Source organism: Polyodon spathula, chromosome 17, assembly GCF_017654505.1.
Source record: "Polyodon spathula isolate WHYD16114869_AA chromosome 17, ASM1765450v1, whole genome shotgun sequence".
Taxonomy (NCBI): Eukaryota; Metazoa; Chordata; class Actinopteri; order Acipenseriformes; family Polyodontidae; genus Polyodon; species Polyodon spathula.
This window is the reverse complement of record NC_054550.1, coordinates 34,080,433-34,103,786: the sequence shown is the minus strand read 5'-3', so window position 1 is coordinate 34,103,786 and position 23,354 is coordinate 34,080,433. Positions and strand designations below refer to the sequence as shown.

Sequence of the window (23,354 nt, the reverse complement as noted above, 5' to 3'; positions counted from 1 at the left end):
ATAATTCATATATATATATATATATATATATATATATATATATACACACACACACACACACACACACACACACACACACACACACACATACATAAACAGCTATCCATTCGATGTTATACTTTAAACAAAAATCCATTAGATTCCCAATATCTCTTGGATCTTTTAACAGGGGCAATTATATAGTTGAAGAACAGACGTGGAAAAAATACCATAGGGTTTAGTCATTAATCAGAATGCAAAAAGGTTTTGATGGTCTTTGTTGTCCTGTCATGCCCAGTTACGTTTGGAATAGAAGGTCATCCTGGGTTCACTCTCTGGATGGAGCTGACTCAGTCTAGGTGCAAGTTTACAATGGACACCTGGCGCTCCTGCCTGGAGGAAACAGTAATCTTACCTGCAGCACACCAAAGTTCCCACCTAGCAGCAACAGCTCAGTGTACGACCATTTGTTCTCAGAAACAAGGATTCATTTCTTTTAAGAATCTTGAAAATTATATTTTGAAATTAAACAGTAAAATCACAGGACTAAGATCCTTGAGGGACTCCCACTCCTGGAAAGTCTAACCCAAACCTAGACTTGCGATGCCATCAGTGCAAATGAACGTCACGGGACTATTTCTAAAAACAATGAACCTTAGGGTGAATAAAGTAACGAGAGTGAGCAAGTCATTTTTTTTCTACCTGCTTCCTTAAGAATCTTCATTCTAAGGACATGCCTTCAGACAGCCTGCTTTGTCAATAAGGTGAATGAAAAATTATAGGGCCGGGTTCATTTTTTTTCATTCTGTTTAGACTGATTCATCCCCTTTCATACATTTTTAAATGCTGGTGTTTGCGTCAAAATATCACCAGTCCATTGGTGGCTGTGAACTGTTATTTATTTTTCTAAAGCTCTGAAATAATATGCTTGAGCATGTTTATTCCTTACCAGACTGTCAGGCAGTACAGGAAACGTCCTTATCACATTTGTACTTTAAAAAATAAAACTTCAAGTTGAGCTTTGACAAGAGCATATTTGGAAATTCAGGTTGCCATTTACAGAGTCAAGACTCTTAAACTATCACACAAGCAAAATTAAAACCAAAATATGTGTAGTGTGTACCCTTATAAAAGTTTCCCATAGTAAAAGCAAAGTGTAATAAAGCATAGTGAAAGCATGATAAAGCATTGGTACTTATTGTAAATCCCAGAGAGGTGTGGTAAAGCATATTAAAAAAAAGTGGCGAATCATAGTAAACTATGGTAAATTCACAGTATAACCAGAAGAAAAGTGCACATTTATAGTTTAGTTGGTTGACATTAGAGAGATTTGAAACAATTTATCTTATTTTTTTTTTTTTAAAACTGTGCCAGAAGACAGTTTGTAAAAGTACTATTCATTCAGCAAGCAGCAAGTCTTTACAAAAGCTATACTTGTCTTTTTTAGAATTCCCTTTTTAATCACAACATATTGCTTGTTATTTTTGCAGCTGCCAGGCAACCAATATCCTCCTAAGTACCCTTTATTTCCCCCAGTCCTAGCTAAGAAGGATTTAATGCACCTCTTATTTCTCCAGCTGCTAGACGAACCAGAGCCTGAGGGATCATTGGAAAGTCTGAGCACCGAGCAGCAGAAGGGCACGTTGTTGGAAAGAGGGGGTAGATGAGACTTCTGCCTGGTTAGCTTTGGTACAATCCATACATTTTCCCCCAGGAGCCAGACCTTTGATGTATGTCCCTTTCTAATCACCTTGTGCTGCCCTTATTTCACTGTTATGTGAAAGCATTGTCTTCAAAACTTCAGCTCATCGTTATGCAATTTTATGCTTCATGCAGTATTAGTGTACCCGCGATGAGTCTAGTATTCCGATAAGTAATCCAGAAAACACAGGTGAGCTCATGAGTATGTCTAGTCTTACCAATGAATCAACACAATTGGGACGAAGTGGCCCAGTTCTCAGACATGCTTACAACCAAATTAAAAGCAGACAGCTGTTCTGACAACTGAAATGAAGGTGTTTACGTTCAAGTTACATATGAGTGAGAGGAAGCAAACAGATCTCCCCATCAAGGATCATGAATAACAAACATGTAAAAGAAAATGCTTAAACACAACTCGAGTATGTTAGATATATTGAAATTCAATGCTATTAAATGTTATATGCACAGGAGAGTCTAAACTTCAACAGCATCTGGTTTGTGATGAAATAGAGCCAGGGTAAACTATGGGTAAGCAATATAAGAATGTAGTAAACAGTCATCAGGAATCATATTTTACGGTTACTACGAGTTGATCGGAACCATACTACAAAACAACAAGTCACACATTGACATATCCAGGAAGATGGATTACTAAATGTTGTGCCTAAATTCTCAGAAGTACTGTATAGAACTTAAAATCCCACATGGCTTTGCTGTCCACTGCTGAGAGACATTCCTAATCATTTATTCGATTCATTATTTTTGCTGCGCATCTACATTTTCTCTGTTCGGGCTCTGCAAGGGTCTTCTGCTTGTGTTACTTCTTGCACCGCCACTTTCAAGGCTAACGCTCTCAAGAGGGCACCAGGGTTGATTCTGAGGGGAACTACATGAGAAGAGTCAAGCAGACCAACGTTTCAGCTAAAGCCGTCGTCAGACGCCAGGGATTACACTGTTATCATGCTGTTGTGAAAAAGAATCCCATGGTCAAAGCAAGTTTACAGTTTCCTGCCACCAGAAATCTGCCATTAATTAGGCCACCAGGTAGGAATCTGGCTTCTATCACCTGAACACAAAGGGCATTGATTACAACGAGGCAGTTTCACCTGATCACACACAAGTGTGTCCCTGAACTCTGTATTATTAGATCAGAGTGACATCCCGTGTGGTGACACTCCACTGGAGCAACAAAGCAATGACTCACAACAGGGTGTTCAGATGTGACCCAGTATCCACACACCTGGGATGTTGTTCAGCACGAGGTAAACCCCCCAAAGTGAATTGGTTGTCAAGTGAATCAGAGAGAGTGATTCGAAAAGCTTTTTTTATTGTAATATTCCTGGACAGTTTTGATGCTACTACAATACAGTTTGACTATTCACTCAGTTTGGGAGTACCTACTGTTGTACTGAACTGAGTTCTATCATTTAGAAACTAATTGTATCTAGTATGTATCACGATGGGCAATGTGATGCATTTTAAGTATACCAGTATCTCTACATAAACTAAGGGTTGGATACTGTATAGCAAACAACAAATAACAGGAGAGATATATAAATTAAATATATTTCTGGTGTATTTCAAAAGTGTTTAATATGTGTTATTTGTGCTGTTTGTGCAAAAATGAGCATAGGGAGACACCATGTGGAGAAATATAGTAATAACATATAATATTATTTACCATGTTTTGGCCTTAGTCTGCAAAACATATCATATGTTGTATATTTAAATCCACGCTTCAAGCGAGGTGCAAATACATACAATTGGTTTGACATAACTGAACATTTAACATTTTCAAGACAATGAAGCTATACAGTAAAACTAACTTTATACATCTCAGGCACGGCATCTTTCCATGTTGTTTTGTGGAGCATGGTCATTACCTTTGGTGCAAAGCATGTGTAACAGGGCAGACTGGACCGACAACTAGAAACCTCTAGTTCACAGACAAACAGTGTGCGCCTTAATCAGAGACTATTTGAATGACTCAAGTGTCACATTGTCAATCTCTTTGGTTGCACTGATATTAGAGGATATTTGATACCTTATATGAAACAAAATAGAATAACTGCACTAGACATAGTTCAATGCATGTCTGTACTGGAGTATAGCTTCAAACAAATTATGAATATTTGAGGCGGTCAGGTATAAGGAACATTATTTTCATTGAGAAACAGCAAAACTGTCACTATACTTCTGTGATAAAAATAAAAAAAATCAATGTATTTGTTCATTTGAATAGATTAAGGCAGAAAGAAGGTACACACGTCATCTGTTCCTTCCAATATCTGGGGAACGTGCAAAGTGCTTAGCTCCTGCTGTGCAATATGAGGTCCATTTCTGTTGTGTTTCTCTAATGACTCTTGGGTTATCATCCACTGCACCTGTTTGGATGGTTTCTATGGAAACAGACCACACCCACCACCTCTTGTGTTGTGGTAGTAATGGTAACGGTAACACAATCATTTACAGTCATCGTTAGGAGGAACATGCCATGTTTAGAACAACCTATGGAGCAACCAATCACAAAGAGCGTTGTTCCTTGCAAAGCTGTAGCCCTGGGGAAAGGTTGTGCCACGCCTTGTTGTGTATGTACTGCAGATCACAAGTGAGTTCAAGAAGGGAGCTGGCTGACTATACTGTCGGCTTTCCATTTTAATAATAATGACACATTTTCATAGACCAGGGATCCAGACTGACAGCAGAAAGCCCAGGAATGTCAGCAGCAGGATGCAAGATTTTCTAGATGACACCCCCATGCCATATATTACCCCAGCTACCCCAGCCTCCTCCAGCCTGACCTATTCTGAGGTAAGGACCGTGCACCTGCTCTTACCATGCTGTATTATTGATTAAGCTCATATACAATAAAAGACAACTCATTCATAAGTTTAAGCATTCAGTCACAAGGACTAGCGGTGTCTTACTATTATTCAGCATATTTAATTTAAAAGGAAATTGTGATCAACAGAAGTAGACTTTTTATATAAATGCATTTCTACTTGACAATAACAAAATTATGCATATGGTATTTTATTTTTTTAGGCCTGTAAGTATTATTAAACAGTAAAGTATATGGACAACATGAAGACATAATCCTCTCCAACCATGCTTTCAAATAAAGCCTTCAATTATTTTCAGCTTGAGGAACACATGAAGATGCGGGTGGAGAAGAGAGAAGACGTGGCTGCTTTTGAAACAAGGTATTGTGTTAATGAGGACAATGAACGGCAAATGAGTCCAGGTGGTTCACAACCTCTTTTATATATATATATATATATATATATATATATATATATATATATATATATATATATATATATATATATATATATATATACATACTAAATGTTGAATTACCCTAATGGGATGGAGCAAGATAGAGTCACAAATTTATTTATTTATGTATTTATTTATATTGTTAAAATGATTTATTCGTCTCTGAAAAGTTGCCTTTGTACTTCAAAGTTGGCTTCTTCATGTTTCGGGGTTTTCTTCAATGATCCACTAACCAGCATGCACCAGAGACTCTTCAAAATGTAATATTTGATCTTGCAATGATTTATTACCAAAGAGGACCAAGGTCAACCCCAGTGATCGTAACCCGAGACAGTTGCTCTCTAATACTGTATTTGTGAAGGGCTTAGTATTTTTGGTGAAATGTTCAGATAAAACCAATTTGCTATTTTTTAATGCAGAACTTCCTATATGTTTTAGGAATGGCACTGCCCAGGACTTCCTCAGAAACCTTGATGCCCCCAGGGTAAGTTTCACCTCTATATGGCAAGTAACATTTTAATGAGATTAAAGACCAATATATCCTTTCAAAAACTGAGAAACGAATGCAAACATTTGGTAAGTCTCTAAATAACACTGAACATTTAGGAGACACAATGAATTGGAAATAGCTCATATCTCTGAATCGAAACTTAACTAGATCTATCCTCATCTCTCTCTCTCTCTCTCTCTCTCTCTCTCTCTCTCTCTCTCTCTCTCTATCTCTATATATATATATATATATATATATATATATATATATATATATATATATATATATATATATATATATATATATATATATATATATATATATATATAGTACCAGTCAAAAGTTTGAGTACACCTGCTTGAAACCAAATTTTTCATGATTACCTATGCTTTTAACTATATAAACTTGTCTATAAACACTTAATATTTCATTATATGATACGTGTACTTATATAAACTGACAATAATAAGTGAATTGCATTCAGAAATTCAATTTTTAAATGAAAATGTAAATCTCGTCAATTTCAATGAAATGGTCACCCAAAGCAAGGGGATTTTATTCTGCAGCCCAAGTAAGTTAAAAGTCTGAAATGTGTATAACATGATGTTAGAACACTGACCTAAGTATAAAAATGTCTTTGTTAGATGTTCTCTGAGTTAACTAGCACGTTACCTAATTAACCTTTTGTCACCAAGTATTGTTAACGGGTGAGGGTCCATGATTACTATAAATATAGGTAGCACAGGCGAGTTTGTCATTCCTGAATGTTAAGGGAGCAGAAAATGGCAAAATACGCTGAGTTAAGCAAAGAAAAAAGACAGTCTGTAATTACTTTAAGAAATGAAGGTCAATCTTTAAGACAAATCGCAAGAACTTTGCAAGTGTCTGTAACTGCTGAGGCCGAGACCATCAAACGAATTGAAGAAACTGGCAGTCATGATGACCAAACAAGGTCAGGCAGGCCAAGGGTGACCTCAGAACAAGTTAATTCGAGTCACAAGTCTGCGAAACCAGCGATTAACTGCACCTGAAATACAAGCTCAGCTAAATGCTATTAGAAGTACAAATGTTTCAACATCAACTGTTCAGAGGAGATTGCGTGAAGCTGGCCTAACTGGAAGAACTGCTGCAAAGAAACCATTGTTAAGAGAGCAGAATAAGAGGAAGAGACTTGCCTGGGCCAAAACACAGAAACTGAACATTTGAGGAGTGGAAGTCGGTCTTATGGACCAATGAGTCAAAATTTGAAATATTTGGGTCCAACCGCCAAGTATTTGTAAGACTCAGAGAGGGTGAGCGCATGAATTCTGCATGTGTGGTTCCCACTGTCGAGCATGGAGGAGGCAGTATCATGGTCTGTGGTGGCTTTGCTGATGACAGAGTTGCTGATCTTTACCAAGTCCATGGAAAGTTCAACCAGCATGGCTATCATAGCGTACTTCAGAGGCATGCCATTCCATCAGGATTAAGACTAATTGGGCAGTCCTTCATTCTTCAGCAAGATAATAACCTGAAACACACCTCAAAGTTGTGCAAGAATTATCTGGCGAAGAAGGAAAGTGAAGGACAATTCAATCTAATGACCTGGACTGCCCAGTCTCCAGACTTCAATCCCATAGAACTTGTATGGGACGAACTGGACAGAAGAGTCAAAGCAAAGATACCCACAAGTGCCCTACATCTCTGGGTATTGCTGCAGAAGAGCTGGAAAGATATGTCAGGTGATTTCCTGCTGAAACTTGTTAACCAAATGCCTCGTGTTTGTGAGGCTGTTATTAAGGCAAATGGTGGCTATTTTGAGGAATCCAAGATTTAGAGACAATTTTCAATTTTCTTGAAAATTGCTTTGATACTCCTTATGTTTTGTTTTGTATATTGTAACATGTGTTTTCATTTTCAAGTATTTACAGAAACTTATACAACGTAAAACACTGTCAATTATTTAAAAAAAATAGTTTCCAGCAAGTGTACTCAAACTTTTGACTGGTACTTTATATATATCTCACATTATTTTTGCTATACGTTACCCAGGAAAGTGGTCCAGCCCATGTCAAAATATATTGTGGGACTGAAGAAAGGTGTCTGTTTGAAAATCCCCAGGACTGGCCCTACAGCATTACCACCCTTCTCACTATCACTACACACACACAAATAGGTATTAAACGTTTTGGTTCAAGCTAGACGTGCCCGGACATGTTCTAACAGATACAGCGCTTCTATTGTTAAAAATCCTGGCCGTGTTCAATTGATTGGCTTTCCCCAAGAAGATACCATAGCCAGTCATCCTGAGTACACAAAAGAAACCCCTTTGAGTAATACATAACTGTCAATAGATGACTAAACTATTGTCAAAAGATAGGCAATAGATGAGGACCAAATTCAAAAACATTTTAGCTGGAAAACTAAAATGTGAAATTATAAATATATGCAATAAACAGAGTGGGTGTGAAACAAGTGCCATAAAACCACAACGATTAGTTTATTCAATCTAGAAGAAATTTAGCTTTATGATAAAATGGTTGGGGGGGGGGATCAGTTTCCTATAGGGAAGTAACTGAAAGACATTTTAGCGTTAATTTGTAGAATCTGATGATAAAATACTTCACTAAAGCTATTTGGAAGACTCGCCCAAGGAGTATTCAAGGCTCAATTGGTTCGATGTAATTTTCACTTTGAATTAGATGAAGCCCATTCATTCTGCTACAGCATGGTAGAATAAATCCCTGCATGGCTGGTGATACGATCCCATGAGACTACCTAGAGCCCTGCAGGATATGCAGCAAAGGGTGTTTCTGGTGAGGTTATGATTCCTGTCTCACAGGGAATGCATTTACCGAGTCTCAGTTGTCACCATGCTCTATTTTTCAGTCGTTACCCCTCCGCTGACTAACTTGAATCGCATGATATAGGTATCTGCACTATTTGAAATATACACAGTACTCTACTCCTATTAAATAAACTGACATTTTCTTTTGTGTTGCCTGATGTCAGTTGAGCCAGTTGGTGCATTGCATAAATGACTGCGCAAGCAACAAGTGTCAGCCTGGATTGTTTTCCTCCGAAGGAAGGTTTTATCAGTTCTCATAGTTTACAGGCATAAATTTGGCTATAAACCCCAAGTTCCATTAGAGGAATGGATTTATACGCAGAGTTCAGCCAAAGGATGGCTAGCATCTGTCCTCAGAAAAAAATACTTAATTTTTTTCTACTGCTAGATAGTGGAACTCATTTAGACTGTGAAATAGTTTTTAAAATGACTTAGAATACTTCCATGTGTTTAATTAAAGTTAAAATAAATGTTGTATTGCCTTATATAAAAAAAAAAAAACTACCTTGTTTTTTCTTCCTTTCTGATTCTTAACAAGTTACAAGTTTAAATTGACGTGGTCTGCTTGGGATGTTGTCAATTTCCTGTGATCTGTGGGTGGGATAGATTTAAAAAAAATCTTAACCAGAAAATGAAGCCAACAACAAGACTCTAGGTCATTAAAAGGTACATTTTGTTCCTTTCTGAGTTCCTAGTATACTGAATAAGGATTGCATTGCCATCTCCCAGATTTGTATTGTGCTTAGCTTCAAGCAGCAGGTGCAGTGAGTTACATTGATACAACCTAATCAGGGCTAAACAGCCTTATGTATGTTCTTTTAACTACCCTGAGAATCTATTTAAATTTCAGAACAGTAGTGTTGCTCAGATTTGAATTACTCTGAAGCTGCACAAACCCCACACTTCTTTTGTCTCAGTAGCAGAATGTATCACAAGAATACGTGCAGCGATCACAATAACAACTTATTTTAAACTAAAGGGATTGCTTTACTTTTGAGAAATTAGTTGCCGATCTTACAGTGAGATAGTAGTAGTCAAAGACGGGTGTTTAGCTGTCTTTTAGAAACTGCTTTCCTAGTTTAACTAACTATTAAAAATGAGCATTTTTATTCAAATGTTACAGTAAGAAGAAAGACAAAGAAAACCTTTTTCTCAGGTTTTACACTTATTGTTCTCTTTGCTGTAATGCCTAGAGCAGGGCTTCTCAAACTCGGTCCTGGGGACCCCCTGTGTCTGCTGGTTTTTATTTCAACCAAGCGCTTAATTACTTAACTAGACCCTTCATTGAATAGATAATTTGCTTTATTAGATCTTTTCACTTGTTTTCAGCTCTTGAACAGTTGCATACTTCAAGTTAGCTATAACAATTGATAAGTAACTAGAACTGCAACTGTTTAAGAGCTGAAAACAAGTAAAAAGGTCTAATTAAGCAAATTATCAGTTCAATTAAGGGTCTAGATAAATAATTGAGAGCTGGGTTGTAATGAAAACCAGCAGACACAGAAGGTCCCCAGGACCGAGTTTGAGAAGCCCTGGCCTAGATTTCCTTCTTGCCCCTGACAATAAGCAAATGAAGACCTGGAAGAATTAGTGTTATGAACAACACTGAATGGAAATGCAAATGCATTATGGGTCAAAAATGTATTGCGAGCAATTTGAGAAAAATATGAAAGTAGAAAGAAATTCACAAATCATTTCGTCTCAATTGACATAACCTTGTATTGCCTTTTTTAAACACTAGATGGAGCTGTTGCTCCCTTGTACAGTAGCTACCGAGTGTTGAGTTTCTGTAGTAGTAAATGGTATCACTTCTCTTGCCTGATGGATTGATGCTTGTTTTGAAAGTGGCTTCAGGGTTTGAGCTGACACTCACTGTGGCATTGATGCTCTGAAACTGACTGTGGCATTACCTTGCTCTGATGCTCTGACATTGACTGTGGCATTACCTTGCTCTGATGCTCTGACACTGACTGTGGCATTACCTTGCTCTGATGCTCTGTTCAGTTTTATTTTTAATCACTGGCATATTCCCCCCTGGCTATTCATCAAGTAGGGCTGCCACCCGTGCATTTACTTAACTTTCCTGAAGCAGTTACTGTATGTGTAATGTGATGCCCAGTAGCACCTGCCTCACCTGGACACCATTGTCAGAACTACGTCTCTCAATCAAGTCTGGTGAATACTCTTTGCTTTAGTTTTATGGCAGATAATAAAAATACCAGCACTGTTAAAATCATTCTCTTTCACCACTGCAGACCTTTATACAAAGCTAGGGAATATATTTCAAAGGCCCTTAGTTAAAAAAATTAACAACACAAGTATGTGAATTGAGCACTTTATTACATAGTGTATTTAGAGCTTTTTAAATAGATCTATTTCAAATCTATTTACAACTGAAAAGTCTCGCTTCTTTTTGGAGTGGTTGCCAGAGTAGGCATTTTGTTGCGGCGATCGTTGTGTTGTTGTACCACTGTGTTGTTTCACCTCCTAGGGGCACCTACAGCACGAGCAGCAGCAATCGATACAAGCACTGACCTTCAACCTCAAGGCTGCTTTAGAACTCAATCTGATTGGAGCATTTATGGATTAAGCAGCTGTTTATGAAAATGGTTATGAACAAGGACATTTTGACAATAAGAATGATCTTGTTCTCCAGTCATCTAACCAATGATCTGGTTTTAAATGAAGAATGCGGGTCAGTGGAACGGGTGACTCATTCGTGTTGTTGTGACTGGGCAGGCACTACAGACAGTTCCAAGTATTTGTTACTTAAAGGCTATTTGCAGATGCAGACTGTGGTGCACTTAGTTCCTGCTCTCGTCTCCTTTGTAGAGCAAAGTTCCTGTAACTGGACAGGGAATGCGTGGTTTTAAGGAATTTCTGTTTTGTGGAGGAGTCTTAGTTTTCTGTTCTGTATCCAAAGCAGCTGGTTGGTTTTGTGTATTTATTTCAAATATTTTAATTTTTTTTTTTTGCTGAGATTGATCAGCCCATGGTAGGTTTGTTATTTTATTGTATGTATTGTATTGTGTCATATACGCTGATTATTGTAGTAACTGTTGTGTTTGTTTAGCTCAATGTCAGATGTTTTGACGTATTGTGAATAAAGTATGATACTGGCATTTGACATTATTGAATCTTCCCTCTCTAGTAGAGATCAATGTGATATTTCAAGCCAACCAGTCATATTTCACAAATAACATATACAAATATACAGTATATAGTAAATATGGACCATATAGTGGGAAATTATGGCCCATACAGTCAATATAATGTCCAATGCCACAAGATATTTATTGTAGTCTAATACAAAAATTAATACTATTATATATATATATATATTATATATTATATATATATATATATATAGATATATATATATATATATATATATATATATATATGTATATATATATATATATATATATATATATATATATATATATATATATATATATATATATATATATGTGTGTGTGTGTGTGTGTGTGTGTGTACAAACAAACAAACAATAATGTTTCTTGTTAATTAAAGAGACTGCTTATATTCATCTTTCATAGGTATTGTTTGACCCTCTGGTAGATGTTCCAGACTCAAGGTCCCAGCTGTCACACTACAAGCTGATAGCAGACACCACTCGCAGTGAATATGCAGCGCTGCTGGTGAAATTTGACAGCCAACAAGCTGAGGTAAACAACTGGAGCAACAGGGCTATCATAATGAAAGCAGGATGCTTGGTCAGTTGGATGATAATCAACAGAGAATCTGACCTGGAGGCTGGCGATAGGGGTGTAGTGGTAAAAGCTTGCATTATCTTGCAATGATTTATTTAGTTTTCTTTTATTATTCTGTTGTGTATGTTTTTTTTATCCTCCACTTTGTTCACAGTAGCTGTGTTAATAATTCATCCACACCAGCCAGTCAGCTTCGCAGGTACACAACACACTTGGAAATAAAAAAGAGTGCTAGAAGCCTTGGAAAAGGAGTTGTCTTGTAGCATATATCACAATGTGTCACATAGTCTTGTAAGATTACTCAGCCTTTCAGTGTACTCTTATAAGAAACATTGGTAACACATACTGCTTTGTTGCTCACAGATCAGACTCCATTTATTAGTCATAGTAAATCTTAGCAGTGGTCCAAATAAAAAGGGGGTATTGCCACTGAACTGGAGCTCTGATCGTAATCCTTGTAAAAACAAACAACTTGAAACAACTCTTCATCAAAAAGCTGGTGCCGCCTTTTGGTAAACCACATTTTTTATTCAGGTAAAGGATCTCCAGAATAGACTGGCATTAAGGGAGGCTTCCATGGTGAAGCTGAAGGCTGAGCTGGAGCACTATAAGGAGAACAGTGCCCGCCAGGCCTCCCTCATCATGTCTTTGAGAGACCACGCCAAAGGGACAGAGACCTTGTCAGCAACCAAGTCACAGGCAGATACCAGCCTCCATGCTTTACAAAGAGAGAACCGAGAGCTTAAAGAAAGGGTCACAGAACTTAAAGACAGACTGAGGTCAGTTGATCGTTCTTATAATGTTTAATACCTGACTTCACCAAGAAAGTTTTTGCCATTGTGATAGAACTGGTGTGCCAGAACTGTGGCTTATGAAAAGCAAGAACACTGGAGCACATCTGGTATTCTTAGAAAAATTTCTCACTTTCTGTAGGAGTCAGTGATAGTGTTGATAGGGGTGGTGTGCAATGCAATCAGAACATTGTGGGGGTTGGAAAGTAATAGCTGTATCCTGTTGGGATACCTACATACATACATACATACATACATACATACATACATACAAACAAACAAACAAACAATACTAGTACAGTGTTTTATTTCCAGCACAGTGAACATTTCAAAGATGTTCTGGAAAGTGTAGATATATACAGTATATGAACACTGATGCAAATTAATCAAATAATCTAAAAGTCACTTTGTGACAAACTAGTCAGGCCTTTTTTATGCACCAGATAGATTTCTGTATGACCTGGCAGTGGATTACATGTTCAGTTTGTTAGTTAACCCTGATATCATTGCAAATGACAGTGAATGCCTGTGATTCCAGATTGCAACTTTCAGAGAGAGAGGATGCTGAACAAAAGGCAACACACATGGAGAGGAGGTTGACAGACATCACAGCTAAACTTGCAACATGCCTAAAGATTAACACAAAGCCAGATAACCCTATTGATGCTGTGATATTAAAAGTAAGACTACAACTACTTCTAAAATCTTTGATGCAGTAATGCATAACTTTGAAATATGAAGATGATTCTTTGTCCATCTCTGCTGCTCATCATTTTTGAAATGGTTAAAATTATTTGATTTCCCTCTATACATACAATATGAATGAAAAATGTGCTATTTTTAAACTACAATTTGAGGATGCTGTTCTTGTAATACCTGTCATAGGCAGGTGGTAATGTGTTGAGAGAGATCTTAGCTGATGAATCATCGTGTGCTTGACAAGTTCTGGGGCTTCTGCGAAAATTAGTTTGTAACTAATGGGTCCCAATTAATTCTATGTTGATTCATTGATTAATTAGGCACTGTGGTTGAGTTAATGCATGAAATTTAAGATGGCAAGGTTTATTATATTATTTCTCATTTGTTTGCAACTTCGTTCAGCCTTTCATTAGCACTGAACACAGAGAAGCTTCAGAATGGGTAGAATGAGTTAATGTTGTTATCTCATATCACCAGAATTTTTTGGTTCTGTTCTAAGAGGAAAATCATTAGCATTTGTTGAATGTTTGTTCCTCATCATGTTGTTTTTTCACAAAGGTTTCTGAGTTACATGAGGAACATTTTCAACAGCAAGTAAAAATTGCAAGTTTAATGGATGCGCTAGCCAGCCAAGACCAGAAGTTCAAGGCAAGTCGAGAGACGATTATGAAGCTTGTCTCGGAAGTGAGCCAGCAGAAGAGGGCTGTGGCTACTTGTACTGATGAGATCAAAATACTGAAGAAGGTAAAGGATGCTTTCATTTTTGTTAAGGTTTTAATAAGTGCTGGCAATGCACATCCATTATTGAAGTTTACCGTGATAAATGTGCACAGAAGTTTTACAATTTAGCATGCTGTTTCCTTTACATATACTACACAATTGCCAAGCTCTACATTTAAAATATGTTTCTCTCAAGCTTTTTTATTATGGATAGTAAAAAGTCATATAGTCTGTATATGGCCTGCAGTGTGTAGATACTGAGCCTAAGCACAAGCAGATTAAACTTGATAAACATTTTGAAAAATCATGTATTAGATATGGCTTAGGATTTCAAAAGTAACGATTGTCTTCATTGAATTGTCACAGATCTACAAACACACTGCTTTTCCTGCTTTTCACATTCAGAGTTTGGATATGTGCTTGTTTGATGTATTGTACTTTTTAATAACTTTTTCAGATTTCTCTATCTTGGACAGTTTTTTTTATTCTGCATCTCTGTGTATTTTTCCAGTCCACTCTTATGCAAGCAAACAAGCACATCAATGTTTTTGGAAACTGAAGAGTGGCACAGTGATGCTCAATTTGATTGAAAGCCAGGGAGATAATGGAATAAGTACTTTTTGATGAACATCAAAGCCATGTGTGTGTGTGTGTGTGTGTGTGTGTGTGTATATATATATATATATATATATATATATATATATATATATATATATATATATAAATAATTGTGACTGGATAAATACTGTCTGAAAAATATAAATGCTCCAGTATCCGACTTAAGGTGTCCATCGAATTTAGCCAAATTCAGAACCCTCTACCAAAAAGTGTTTCATGCTACTGCTGGAAACCGGAGTACCATGTTATAATCTGTCTGGCCTATATTGCAGTAGTAATGCTATTGAGCCTCCTGGAGTAAAATAAATAAGTAATAAAAAAGTTGCTTCAAAGTAATAAAGGTTAAGTCTTCATTGAAATAAGATCCAATAGTGTACAAAATGTAATGCTGAAATGTCAAATGCATTTTAAGAAACTGGGATCAATTTTTAACCTGCACATTTATTCAATAAAACTGCCTTAATATATGTGAAATTATCTATTGTTCTTTTAATCCCTGTGCATGGAATGAATATTCAATATCTATTCAAACTACTGCAAAGATAAGAATATTGTTTTACTAAAGTTCTTCTTCGGATTATAAATTTGAAAGTAATAAAAAGTCTTAAAACGTACCAATGTAATTCTAATAAGAAATTGATTTACTGTAGCTCGATCTGCAGCCACTGGAGGCTATATTCTCAAAGCGGTTTACTCCAGCCTTTAATTAACTCCCATTTTCGAAAGATGTAAAAACACCTATTAAATTTACAAAACCTGAACCAAAAAGTGTATATATATATTTCAAGTTCTCTTCAGCGCTCTCAGTGTGTTTTGTAACCATGATTTTTTCTTCTTTCAAGAAATAGGAGTTAATTAAAGAATAGAAAACTTTGAACACATGGCCCTGGATGTTCTGTGTTTATCCACTATTTTGCATTCAGGAATTAATACATTTGAATGGCCTAATCAGTAGTTAATCAGCCCTTTAACATTGTAAACATGACTAGTGTTTCTAAGCTCACTAAATACTATACAATTACAGTCCAAATAGACCTACTATTTTAGATATTGTTCACAAAGTCCTCTTCTTTTAAAGATTTAAACATGCAGATCCATCAGTACATAAATTAGACACCTGCTATGATTAATTTGGATTGCACAGGTTTACAACCTGTACCTGCAGCAATCATGTACCATGTGACTCACTTGTGTGTTGTCTATCTTAGCTGTTAACTCAGGGACTGCAGATACCAACGGCCAGCTGGTTTTACTAGCTGGACCGTCAACACACTGCCGTGCAACCCAATGGGTCCTGACCGAGGCAAGGCGTACTGCCAGATCAGTGCGGGAAATCAATAAAGACATGTCTGTGGCCATATCCACAATCCAGTACAGTCCGTCTGGAGCCTTTAACAGGAACTACATTTGTCAAAAACTAATAAAAAGGAAGAGAACAAACTCTACAGATCCAACCAGATGCTGGTTTGAGTGAAGATCATTTCCTGTACTTTTAATGCTTCCCATGATGTTATCTTCAAGATGTTTTTTTTTTTTTTTTTTTTTTTAATCTCTACAATTACTGCAAGCCTATCTCTACTAAATATAACTCGTTTTCTTGGTTATTATTTTTTTTTTTTTTAATTCCGCACAGGAAAGAGACGAGGCTCTTCTGGCCAGAGCAACCTCAAACCGAGAAGGCAAGCTGCTGTGGGAAAGACTGGAAGAGAGCCAGAAGGCCTGGGATGCCTCAAGGCAGGAGCAGCTTCATACAGAACACGAGAAGAAGCAAACGGAGGATCTCTTGCACTCCAAGCTCCATGAAGCCAAAGCTGCTCACCATCTCTATAAGACCTTCCTCAGTCAACTGACAAACCTTTTAAGCAACGGCTTAATAACCGTGCCTGAGTCAGAGGAAGCTGTGATAGAAAGAATACGAGAACTCTGCAGTCAAGTGAGGGACAGGAAGCATGTGAGTACCACAGGCTCTGAACTTATTTACTCTCGGGTTATTGCTGGTTTAAAACGTTTGAGAGATCCCCACAGTCCCCCATGCCAATTGAATCATTTACAATATGCTCATAATTAGAAAAGTATCTACTTGTACAGGGGTAAGGCTTGATGGAGTCGCCAGCTGATTGATGGATTAGTACTCTAAACTATTTAGTGTACAGATTGCTAACAAAATCTTATATTACGTGTTTATCAAGCTCCTGGGTCAAAGCTTATTACATTTCGAAGTTGTCTGGCATTTTTATGTGCAATGAGTTCCATTCAATAACATCCTTTTTTTTAATTCCATTGCAATGAATAAGTGTACGTGGATGAGAACAACATGTTTTTGTAGGTGTTTTGAAACTGTACTTTCACAAAATGTAACACAATGTGGAACAGCAAACTGACCATTAAGGGTTTTGCTTTAATGAGAATAACCTTCATGTATCCATCTAAAACAAAAAAGACATGGCCAAGAGGCAAATACAGAGAAAACAAACAAACAAACAAACAAAAAAAAAAAACATTTACCTTTGGACAACGCTGTTGCTAGGATTTTCATACTGTTGGGTAAAAAAAGAGATACCTTCATCTTTGTCATACACTAGTGTCATACACTAGATTGGGACAGATGAAGTAAATGAACATACACTGACTCCTGAGTTGTGTCCCATATCCAGAAAGAGGAGGAATGCGAAAAGAGAATTGGTAAATTGAGCAGGCAGTTGGAGCAGCAGTGTGAGCTGCAGCACGAGACTATGAGACGTGCACAGAAAACAGAGCAGCAGCTAGAGGAGGAGAGGCAGTCCCTTCGGCACCTCCATGGAAACTCTGCTTCAAAGGACTTACTTACACATAGTTTGTTCTTAGAGAAAAAGAAGGTAGGAAAGAAACAACATTCTAACCAGAACATGAGGTCCCTGTTGATAAACTACAGTGGCAACAAGTGCGCTATCCATTTACCAGAATCCCATTGGTTTAAGAATTTGACCCTTGACACCCAATATAAGCACAGTATCGCAGTCTCTCTCTTTTTGCTACACTGGAATGTTTTATTTTGTCAGTCGTGTGTAGGGTGTCTCTTACTGTAAAGAGATGTCACCTCATGCAGTTTGGGCAAGAGGACACCCTACACACAACATATGAACTTATTACAAATCACACAAATGAAGATTGTTCTTGGGACTAGCTTTAAAGCAAAACATATTTAGGTTTTTTGTAAAACATAGCTTTTATCCCTCAAAAATGTAAAGAAAGAGTGAAGTTAATAGGATGATCCATTTTACAAACAATACCAGGTATGTGGTTTTAAAAAAATAATAATTCTGAACATTGGAATTAGGCGTGGGGTTCTATGCACAGCATAAAATCTGTACACAAGATACAATGTACACTGTACTGGAATTTTGGCAAATATTTAGGTGATTTCTGATATGTGTTTTGTAATGTGTACAATACAATGTTTATACAAATATTTCACAAGTAGAAGAGATAAGAGATAGCGTTCTGTTTTTTAAATCTGCAAGTGTGACTTCACCTTGCATGTACTTCAGTGCTTCCTAATTAAAACAGCAGAATGTTAGATAGAAATAAAGCCAGCAACAACTAAACATATAATCTCCATCAGCCTTGCTTATGTTCTTTTTATAATAGGAAAGGCAATGCGTGTTTTACAAGACTCCAGCTTTTTTTAATTAAAATTCTTTAGTTTTTTACAAGTGCCTTTTCCTCTTTGTAGCACTTGAAATTTGTAAATGAACTTAGGAAGAAGCTAAAGGTGGAAGAAGATATTTCCGAGGATCCTCTCCACTCACAGTACGACGTGCTGCTGACCAGAGCAGAGGATCTTGGGAGCCTTGATGGCAAGTCCTATTCTGACTGCAAGAACCTGATCCACATTCTGCAGAAGAAAGTGAGCGATGACAAGAATCTGCTATGCGGGACAGCAGAAACGCTGCAGTCTTTCTGTGAAATTCCATTGTGTTATTATCTCTCGAGTCATACCATTCTATGCAGTACAATATGTACCAATAACATATATTCAACTTAGATTCCCAAAGCACTTAAGTATAAATTATATTTAAAAGAATAATATAAGGTTTGGGGGGTACTAAAGAACACAAAGGGAGTATTTTCAGCTCCATGGTCTTTTAAGGTTATAAACTGAAGGAGGCAGGGAGGCTACTTCTTGTAGCTTTTTCATTAAAAAAGGTCTTGTGCTATTATATCATTTAAACTGCATTGTTTTATAGATACAAGCCGTAGTCTATAAAGTAGAATACCATCACAATTTGATAGTGTTTGGACATTTTTCCTATCTTTGATGGGTGTATTAAAGAGAAACTGGAGAACACTTGGCTGAAGGTGAGTGAGTGGAATACAAATCAAACCATTATTTCACATGAGCTTGAATCTTAATGGAAGGGCTGTTAGCTATCCAGGACAGAGAATCCAAGAGTCCCAGATAGTAGATTCCACACCACGAATAAGAGCGTGAACAGTATTCCCTGCTTGTTAGAAATATCTGCAGTCAACATGCTGATCCGTCCAACAGCAACCACTATGAGAGCCAACCTACAACCAATCATATCGGTGCTTGTAAAAAGCACAAAAAAATCTGCCTTTGATTCTTTTAAGAAACTTAAAATGGCTCCCAGGGTGCCACTTGTGTTGTAAAAAGACATTACAGAATTACAGATGGAGAGCCTATATAAATATTGCTCTTTTGTTTTCTGTTGTAGGTAGCGTCACAGAAAGAAAAACTGGAAAGCAAGAAGACAGAACTGGAAGGCCTGTACAAAAAAATAAAGACCCTGGAAGGTGCAAAGGAAACACAGTTCTTGCTGATGATGGAGAAGAAACAAAAGAGTGAAACAGTGCAGAAGCTTGAGAAGAAGATTGAAAAGCTTCAGGACCAGCTGAGTGAAGCGAAGTGTTCCAACCAGACTCTGAAGAACAAACTTGCTGAAACCAAAAACCTTCAGGTGAGAGTAGGATTAATGAGGGAGAGTATGCATTTTTGTTGGGAAACTCCTCATTTTATGATGCAAATAACCTGGACCAGGAGCTAAAACTAATCATACAGTATTGGCCTATATCTCACCTTTGCTATTAATATATTTCATGGGTTTACAGGTATTAGTTTAAATTGACAATCTGTCGTTAAATGCATGTGCCACTGCTTGTCAATCGTAAATATTAGGTTAACATCCAAGACCAAGTTGATACCAATTATTATTTTTATTGATTTATTTTCTCCCAATTTGGAATGTTCAATTATGTTTTTGCTCCTCACCGCAGTCCCAACACAGCACAGGCATTCTGAGGGTGCGTGAGCATCCTCCGTTCTCACAAGCCTAAAGCCAGAATCGCTTTTACGCCAAGCAATCCGGACCAGAGGTCGGCGGGCTACCGATCCTGGAGAACAGAGATCAGCCCTGCTTTTTATCCCCTCTGAATGTGCTCTGTGCTCTGGCCAGTAGGGTTCACTGTTACACGATGAGGCAAAGCAATCTCTGCTGGTTTCCCATTCCCCATCTTGGGAGCATCAGCTCCAATCTGACGCCCCTTTTGGAGTCCCCAGCAAGTTCAGCCTCTTTGCACAGCTCAGATGCGAACTGGTGCCGTCCAAGCTGTGTGACTCATCCTGCGCTCCCAGCGGCAGCGCTGTAACGGGATGAGCCACTCGGGGACCCCTAGAATGTAATATTTGAGTGCAAAATCACTGGGCTTTAAGAGTATTTGGTATTTCTATTTTCTAAATGTGTAAAAATAAATGAGGCGTTAAAGTACTGTTGGGAAAATGTTAACGTTTCTACATAATCAATGTCAAGAAGTATGAGCTGTAACCACAGTTTCTCATGCAGGTAAAAACCACCGAACAGAGCAAAACTATCGAAGTGCTAAATAAGTCACTGGAGGCGGTGGAAAAAATCAAGGACAAGGCAGCTCAGAAAGTTGTCAGCCTGAAAGCAGAGCTAGACCACACAGAGAGTGAGGTGAGAGAGGAGAAGGAGAGGGCGCAGTACATGCTGGAGGCCATCACTAATGAGCTACGGACCGTTAAGAGGGCGCTGGAACAAGTGGCCACAAGAGAGAAAAGGGTGAGGCTGAAATAAATTATACGTTACGAAATAGTGTACAAGCGAGTTGTACAACAGGATCTTACCAACCCTTGTTTTGTTTCGTGAATATAACAATGACAACGTATAATGCTTTGCTTTGGTGTTAATGTTTGTAAGATTAAAATATATTATGATGAAAGACAAGTGATATTAGATTCTGATATTAGACAGATTCTAGTAATACAACTACTTTGTGACAACATCCAGTGCCACTATGGAGTTTCAGTACACTGCATATAAACATCAGTCTCTCATTCCTACTTTCACCTGAAGAATGGATCTTTGAAGTCTTGAAAGCTTGTGATTAATTATTGTTTAGTTAGTCCAATAAAATATATAAAATCTTCTCTTCATCTGTACACTGCATGAAACCCATGATTAAAGTCAGTTAATTTTCAGATGACCTCCACCATTCTCAAATGAGTTTGTCTCTTTCTCATTTTCCAGCTTATAGATTTCAGAGAATCTGTCACAAGGCTGCTGGGATTCAACACCAGCACTATGTCCATTCCTGACCATGAGATTCTGTCTCAGCTAAAGAGCTGTGTCCAGCCTTATGGGAACCAAGGTGACCCAGCATACAATCCGGATAGCTCCCACGCTGCACTGCACTATGGGTTCAGGGACGGTTACAACCAGCCACAGCACTTTGGTGCTACAGCACCACCAACCAGCCAAGCCAAAGTCCAGTATGTTTCTTCTGAAAAGAAGCCTGGTAAAGCTAACAAATCAGCAAAGTGGTAAAACGGCTAAGTACACCTCATGGGCCAATAGGCTTTCATGTTTATAAACAGAAACAAAAATGAACAAAATGATCATTGTACTGTATACCAGTTGCAGCTTATTTAGGACTCTCAAGAATTGTTGTCCTAAAACTCACTGTACTGTTTTTGTTTGTTTGTTAGTTTTTTTTTTGTATTTAATTATATTAATAAGTTAAATTAATAAATTAATTAAACATGAAGCAAAACACCAACATGATTAATATATTACTAGCTTCACAGATACCTCATAGCACTAATCTTCGACTACCCTGTTTACTGGTTGGTTTCACTGACCCCAATTAGCATTTTGGACTATCCAGTGCTGTTTTAGATAAGGTGGACCTGATTCTTTGTGAAACCAGCTTTGCCTTAGGAAATTGATCTAGGCCAAGTTCAAGATTAGTAGCATAAGATTAGCCACTGATAAGATCATAAAGGTGGAACCCCGCAACCTCAGATTGTTTGTTTGCTTTAGATTACAGATCAACATGGAATGTTGTTGTGATGCAGTTAAAATCATTTGGCAGCCTATAATATTTAAACAAGCATGTGTTAATTAAAAAAAAAGTGATGTAAAAACAGATACTGTGTACGTTTCTACTGTAAAAACAAGACAAACCAAAAGCCTGATTTCTTTTAATTTTTTTTTTAATTTTTTTATCATTGTTTTATTTTATTTTATTAAATTATTCTTTTAAGTCAAATATCTTCTGTAAGCATTGAAAATATCATTGATTTTTAAGGAAGAATGTCAGTGTTAGAAGTACAGGGTTATAGCTTTTTTTACTAACATTTTAAACGCTCAAGACCTGGGTTATTGAAATGACACTTATGGAAGATGAAGGCTCAGTCTGTAATGCTGTATCATAAATGTTTAGGTAGATATAATTTAAGACAGAAAATTGATTTCATAAAAGACATGCCTGGTTATGTTTTCAATAAAAGGCACTGCAATTAAGAATAGAGTTTTTTTTGACAATGAAAATATTTCTCTTTAAGGAGGATTATATGTGTGCTGAATTAATTATGTTTGAACTGTTACAAATAACTGAATTTAAAGGAAGGACAATGGAAACATGTATGTACACTTGTCTAAATGACAGGCGGTATGTAAATATATGTATGTTTTTCAACAATAAATTATAATACATTTCAAAAGCAATCCCTTTTGTCTTGTGTCTCAGCCATTACAGCTATGGACAGATGTTTTGTATCACCCTGTAGGCCTTTTGCTTCAGTCGAATGAAACTTGCTGAATAATGTTCCGTTAACATATTAAATTACACACCGCTTTGTAGTTTTCTATATACTAAATGAAAAACTGACAAAAAATTAAAAAATGTGACATTTTGAAATCTGAAATAAAATACTGTGCTTCTATTTTGGATTCCGGCAGATGTTATCTGAATTATGTTCATAATGTCTCAATCCTACAATTCTTCAGTTACTGAAGGGTTTTCAGGATAACTCAAAGAAGTCACTAAAGCAGGATGTGGCTTGTGAATATTTGTTAACTGTATATCTATATTTGTAAATTGTATATCTTGTCCCTTATATATGGGTACATGTCAGTGGAATCAAATAACAGCTGACCCCAAACTCTCTGTTTGGACTCCACAGTGTTTCATCTGTACTGCAGCAGCAGCAGGAGCAC

The 23,354-nt window shown here is 37.1% G+C and overlaps 1 protein-coding gene across 2 annotated transcripts; it reads left to right on the top strand.

Annotated features, from left to right (window-relative positions):
* Positions 1–4,264: 4,264 nt before the first annotated feature.
* LOC121329600 (coiled-coil domain-containing protein 170-like) lies at positions 4,265–22,367 on the top strand. 2 transcript variants are annotated; one of them, XM_041275264.1, is made up of 12 exons: positions 4,265–4,491; positions 4,822–4,883; positions 5,398–5,443; positions 11,837–11,965; positions 12,545–12,789; positions 13,340–13,481; positions 14,059–14,244; positions 16,472–16,789; positions 18,551–18,724; positions 19,554–19,796; positions 20,679–20,915; positions 21,384–22,366. In XM_041275264.1, the coding sequence occupies exons 1-12, from the start codon at positions 4,345–4,347 to the stop codon at positions 21,678–21,680; spliced, it is 2,226 nt and encodes a 741-aa protein (XP_041131198.1). In that variant the 5' UTR covers positions 4,265–4,344; the 3' UTR covers positions 21,681–22,366. The 2 variants fall into 2 exon arrangements, with proteins under 2 accessions (XP_041131198.1, XP_041131199.1); XM_041275265.1 differs by lacking the exon at positions 20,679–20,915 and having other exon boundaries at positions 21,384–22,367.
* Positions 22,368–23,354: the final 987 nt, after the last annotated feature.

Excerpts from the sequence above, each read along its gene's own strand:
- LOC121329600 (XM_041275264.1), top strand. The coding sequence starts at position 4,345 with ATGACACATTTTCATAGACCAGGGATCCAGACTGACAGCAGAAAGCCC. Across the intron at positions 11,966-12,544 it reads TTGACAGCCAACAAGCTGAG|GTAAAGGATCTCCAGAATAG; the intron begins GTAAACAACTGG and ends TTTTTTATTCAG. Across the intron at positions 13,482-14,058 it reads TTGATGCTGTGATATTAAAA|GTTTCTGAGTTACATGAGGA; the intron begins GTAAGACTACAA and ends TTTTTCACAAAG.